At 45.8% G+C, this 6,000-nt stretch overlaps 1 protein-coding gene across 1 annotated transcript; it reads right to left on the bottom strand.

The window, feature by feature from the left end:
- Window positions 1-3,449: 3,449 nt before the first annotated feature.
- On the bottom strand, window positions 3,450-5,483 carry PAAG_08187 (hypothetical protein; the record flags this gene model as incomplete). The annotated part of the gene is made up of 5 exons (XM_002789887.2): window positions 3,450-3,514; window positions 3,579-4,353; window positions 4,414-4,491; window positions 4,565-5,115; window positions 5,177-5,483. 5 exons carry the CDS (start codon window positions 5,481-5,483, stop codon window positions 3,450-3,452), a joined length of 1,776 nt encoding a protein of 591 aa, XP_002789933.2.
- Between the last annotated feature and the right edge of the window lie 517 nt (window positions 5,484-6,000).

Below are 6,000 nucleotides of genomic sequence, written 5' to 3' on the forward strand. Positions count from 1 at the left end.
CAAGGGGTATTGAACCCCCCATATTGACAAATGGAGAGGGCAATGAGAGATCCCCCGTGTGATAGCATCCATCAAAAAGCAGCCCGGGCCCCTCCATGTGATACCTCTGCTCGATCTCTCCTGGCACTGTTGCGCTGTATCTCGGGGTTACAGCTCATCATTTGGCTAACTCCATTCCGTGGGGCATCATTGCGGCCTGTGGGCCCAAACTATCGTCAAGACTTCAGCGTAGCCCGTTGCCCTGGATTTGAAGTGCACCGTCTCTGTTAGAGCAATGTTTCCCGGCTTCCGCTCACGCTAGTGTCCGTTAGGTGCTCTTTATCCTGGAGCTGGCCAGTTAGCGGGGGGGTTTCTCTCCGGCTTAAGAAAACACACCTGAAAAGGGGTGAATCGGAAAGTCATGCAGCCCATCTCCAACCAAGATCAAGCAAGCAAAACTTTCAACACGTCACTTGCTGCTCGTGACAGCATTATTTATTCTAGATCTTCTCCGTATAACCATTCTGTATTTCACGGCGTAATCGTTTATGTACCGTGGCTGAATACATACAAGCCCGATGGTGTAATGAGTATCATGGGTAACAAGACGTTGGATGTTTAACTGAATCGTACGCTCCGTATAAATCCCAATGAATTTTGCAAAATCTAGGTTCCATACCAAAACACATTTGAATATTTCTCATGGAGAAACGACAGCGAATATTTGTTTTTCTGACCTGAGCTCGGGGTTATGCCGATTTGAGGTTCGCCCAAGGATGCAGCCGTCAACAAATGAACTGGAGACCTGCCAACCAAGGAGCTTCAAAACATGCATCCTCATACTCGCATGTCGCCCCCAGTTAGTGCCAATAGCTTTCACCTTTGTACGGGGCAGACCACTTGAGATTCACCTGATTATACACGAACATGGAGAGAGGAAACGAACTCAAATTTCTACACTTGCCATATGACTTCTTGCCGATACAGGAAAACTTGATAAACTTGATGAGTGAAAATCCTTCTCGTATCAAGTCTAAGGTAGTTACTATACAGCTAGTAAACTGACCTCCGACAAACTCAGGACCATCATCTTTGACAGCGACGGGAATAAATAGTCTCGCCTCAGATGTGAACTTGGGGTGATATTTCAGAAATTGGGGGGATTGCTGCTCTAGCCTTTACCCCTTCTCCACCTTGATTTTCATCCGTCCCTGAAGTCTCGAAGTGCCCATCTCTATTATTATTCTCAACTGGTCCCGTCCGTCCCTTTAGCGCGTCCCAAGAACCAGGTTCGGACATTAGACTCCATGTTCCGCGGTGCTAGCCCTGCAAATGGCGGGCGGCCTGGGTATCATGCTGAAATTTGTAGGCTTTTCCGGGTGCTTTAGAACGTGGACACTAAGATTAAGATACCAACCCCTGATGCGCGGTTCCAAACGGGCTGTGTATGAAAAGACTTCCTCCCCGTTTCCTGTTGCTCAGCAACACCACCATGAGTTTTGAATGAGAGAGTTTTCACTGCTTTGCTAGTCTAGATCCCCATCGAGTGCGGCCGTCTTTTGAAGGAAAGTTTACGCCGTTTGTGGCCGCTAAACCAGTTAGTTACCGTAGAGTCATGGACTTGGGTGCGTTGCACTGTGCAAATTCTATGCAAACTGCATCATGATTACACAGAGTACGCAGGATTTTATCCTCAGTTCGCATCAGAAGGTTTCTTTCAATGACACAATAACAGACAGTGCAAGCACAAAGTCGTCAACTTGCTCAGAATCCTGGGACCATTTGTCTCCGCTAGTACTGAGAAATGTGTCCGCTAGTTGATATGCTTGGGGGTGCTATACTTGATCCCGGTAACATTGGCAGCCCCCATTAGATTGGTCCTCCTCTATTATTGCTAAAAGTTTGTGCAAAAATCCAAGGCGGTGAGATAAAGTAAATGACCTGGTTAAGCAATAGACCAGTCTCTAGCAAATGAAATGTTGGACATCTGAAGAAGTAGAGATCTCAGTGTAGATTTGCACTTCATTGGCATAGCGAAGGGATGGGTTGTGGAAATCAAGCTTCTGCATAACCGAGACTTGAATCACAGCTTGTCCGTGGAACGCAAAAAATATTTAGATGCCTCTTTTTGTGTTGTCTGGAGACGAATTGCATTTAAATGTAAAATTCCAAAAATACATATATTCAAACTACGCAAGCTTGTCACCAGGGGCACACCGCCAACGCAAGCAATCAGATGAACCGCTCAAGCTTTGCTTCATAATGGCAATCAGCTCAAGCACGGAGTACTAGAGCGATCCTAATGATTTCTTCTTGTCGCTTCCGTGTCCAGCATTGCAGACGTTAAAAATTTTCCTGCTAACATGATTCGTCCACAATATACTAAGGGCGTCCGGGTGAGATTCAGTCATCAACGTACCTATTGAGTAGAAGGGCAATAAGCCAGCACAGAATTCATAACCCCCCTAGTAAACACCCAGTCAGTCATTCAAGTTTATTTGCTGTAAGCATTCGTTTTACTCGCCATCCCTGTACCTACGTAGCAAACGAGATACGTTCGGAAGAATGTGATATCACACCCTTCCCAAGAGCCAGGGCGCTGCCACAAGGAACATTGCCATATGTGGGCAGTTTGTTCTCAAAGATCAGGGTCTGACCCAAGGGTACGCTTGAATCGCCATTTGCTGATCAAGGCGGGCATGATCAGAACAATGGTTGTTTCGCAAGAGGCTGCGCATCAAGAGGAGGCGTATAAGAAGGCCTTCTCGGTTTCTCTTTATTGGAGAATTGCCACGCCGACCGCTTTCGCGAAGACAATGACTTCTTTTCATATCGCACGGTGTGATCCGAGGGAGCTGTGTTTCCGCTGTCGCGAGCTGTCCAGGTGGTCTGTCTGGTGGGGAATAAAAAAATCACATGCTGCACTGTTCGTGCTTTGCTGATATGCTTCTCTTTGGCTGGATTAACTAAGAAACGGGGTTTCAGGTGAAGAAGTGATGAACTGAATCCGATGGGTGACGAAATCATCGGTTACTTTATTCTTTGAGATGATGCAGGATGCCGTCTCTAAAACTATGAGCAGGTAATGAAACGATACTAATCCTGTATTTGTGAGATGCGCCGAACGCGAAACATCCCGAAGACGGCACGATACTAAGATGCGAGATTGAAAGAAACCGCAAGTTGAGCTAGATGCTAAAAACGTTGCTTAAGACTGACCAGAGCTGTTCAAGCTGTTCTTTTGACTTGTTTTCCTTGCATGCCAAGGAGATTCTTCCTTATTCTACAGGATGGGAAAGTTTGGAAATGCTAAGGCTTGGACAATGTTTCGCTACGTGCCCGAGTATGGAAATAGCTGTGATTAATGTAACACGTACCGGTGGGATATCTCTTCAATCAATGGCAAACAAACCAAAATGCTCTTACAAGACGCCCTTCAAACTCCGAGTGAATGCAGCAACGGGAATCCCCTATGTTACTCGCCTCCTCCATCGTCTATGCGATACCCAAACAATAAAACAATCGGTTGCGATGACTATGACAAGTTACAGAAATTAGCAGATTTAAATTCCAGGGTATCTGTTAAACATGAAACCTACCTAGACCATAGGTAAAAACCACAGTCGGCACAATCCACCCACTCTCAAAGAAGTCGGTATACGGCGTCGATCCTCCTGGGCCAGCACGCTCTTCAACTTTAATGAATAGTGAAATCAGCGCCAACCCCGTTCCGAATAGCGTTGTCATGATGATGGATAACACCTCGCCACGCGTTTTGTGCGCTTTGCCGAACCAATGCAGGGACGCAAGGAATATTAGAGTCACCCCAGCCGCAATGAAGAAGTATGCGAACAGCACGTGAAACTTCACGGAAACCTGCTTATTCTGTTGCGAGAGAACTTCGCGCCCCGAGCCGTTTAACGCTGGCAGGTCAATGCCGAATGTACGCAGGACCCAGAGGTACAATTTGCTGAAGAACTCCCTGTAAAGGTCCGATAAATCCTTCTCTCGGTTCGGATCATCCACGTTAATGCTGAGGAGTCTGTCATATATAGGTTTGAAATTCGGTGCTTGCTGGGGTGAACGGAGACGGTTGGATACGAATGTGACAATTAGCTTTAGACTATCGACCAAGTCTTCTCCTGGTGTTGTGCCTCGCGATGAAGCAGTCTGTTGAAAAACAGCGTCGGCTCTGGCAGTGGCAAGATTGATGAGTTGGTTGGAAACACTCCACAAAATCCATCCGCGACTCCCCTCAATGGTGAGAAGAATTCCCATGTGTAGTGGGAAGTGCAAGAATGCCCATATTTGTTGGCGTATACTGCCAAATCGATCTTCTGAGATTTGGTCGAAGTATATTGTGTACATGAAATACTGTATCATATATTGTTAAGAGCACAGCAATATCCTGTAAGTTATTGGGTGGGAACCTACGATAATGAGGATGTAGCATATAATTAAGCCAATGGAAGTCTTGGTAACATCTGCTGCACCTTGAGCTATTCTAGTAGCCTAAACATGTGTCAGTCCGTGTTAAGTTATTTTTCAATTAACTCTCCTAATCAACCGAAACTAGGAGACTTACTGCTTTGGCCATCCCAACAACCCCTTCTCCCAGGACAATCAGTGTCATACCGTTAAATCTCTCAACAATTGCCGTTCCCTTGAAACTAAGAAGCCTCCAGAAACTCGATATAGAAATCATAAACATAGCCTCCACAGCACCAATGACATACCAAGCAAGGAAAGCAGAATGCCGGCGAGTTCTGGTAAAAGTGAATGCTAGGCCTAAATATGCCATTGCGGTAAGGAAGTGAGTCCCGATAACTAACAGGGTTGGAAAAACCGTCCTCTTGTAGCCCTTAATGTACCAGATGATGGAGACATATTGGAAGGTCAGGATTAGTCGAGATGTCATGAGGACAAGACTCATGTTCCGGAACTCACGACCGCTTGTTGAGTGAGTAGAGGGGTCGAAGTTAGGTCCCAGAATAGCGAAGCCAGCCATAACTCCAAGATGCAGAGTTGTGAATAATCTCGACAGAACGGAATCGGTGTAGAACCGAAGATCGAAAAAGGTATTCTGAAGCCATACGAACCACAGTAGCGAAATGTAACCTACATAGGCCGTCAAATCTGGGAAACATTGTCAACACCAATTTTCGAGAAATTGCAAGTGTTCACTGAGGGTACGAACTTGAGGAGGTATTGATTTCATGCGTCGATGTATAACTTGAAAGATTGGCGACGAAGAATAGATCATAGAACAACTCGATTGGGGCCGCGTTACGCTTCTTGAAGAGCGGGAGTTTGATCTCGGTACATGCTCTCTTCGCTTTACTATCAGCTATTGTCGCGTCAGGGCCTGTTTCAAGTTTGTCCTCCGGGATGATCTGGCCATTTTGTCGGTAGGATGGGGGAGCAGTCGGATTGGCAATCCAAGGTACGGGTTGCCGTCGTTCAGTCTCTAGATCATCTCTGTTGATGATGTTTTTGAATCTCATTTTGGCGCATAAGCTCAAGAAACGCAGAGAGGACAAGGCAATCCGCTATGAAGCATGCAGCTATAGTTAAAATACAATATGATAGACATATTAGGCAAAAACTGGTGGAGTCATGCTATATATGTGTCTGTATAAACTTCGAGTAAAACATGGAACCCTGCTTTGTTTAGCGGGGTAGAGGACATTGAACGACGGCTGAGTTCTCCAAGCCCCATATGATGGAAAACCGGAGAAGAGAACCAGAATAGTATCAGAGGAATTACCCATCACATTCCACATATTGTCTTAACAATAAAATGAACCTTTGGCGTGTGGAAACGGCCCTTGATGCCTTCATACATATCCACGTGAAAGGCCTGTTGTCTTGCCATTGAGAAAGTTTGGAGAAGTCAAGGTTCTGTTTACTCTTTCTATAAATAGATTACATCCCGTCAGGTGACCACCCCGCTTGAGTGGCCCACCAGGCGAATTTTTGACCTTTCAACTTAATGGAAATTATCTTCACCACCTTCTTAAA

Source organism: Paracoccidioides lutzii (genome assembly GCF_000150705.2).
Source record: "Paracoccidioides lutzii Pb01 unplaced genomic scaffold supercont2.30, whole genome shotgun sequence".
In the NCBI taxonomy this organism is placed as follows: Eukaryota; Fungi; Ascomycota; class Eurotiomycetes; order Onygenales; family Ajellomycetaceae; genus Paracoccidioides; species Paracoccidioides lutzii.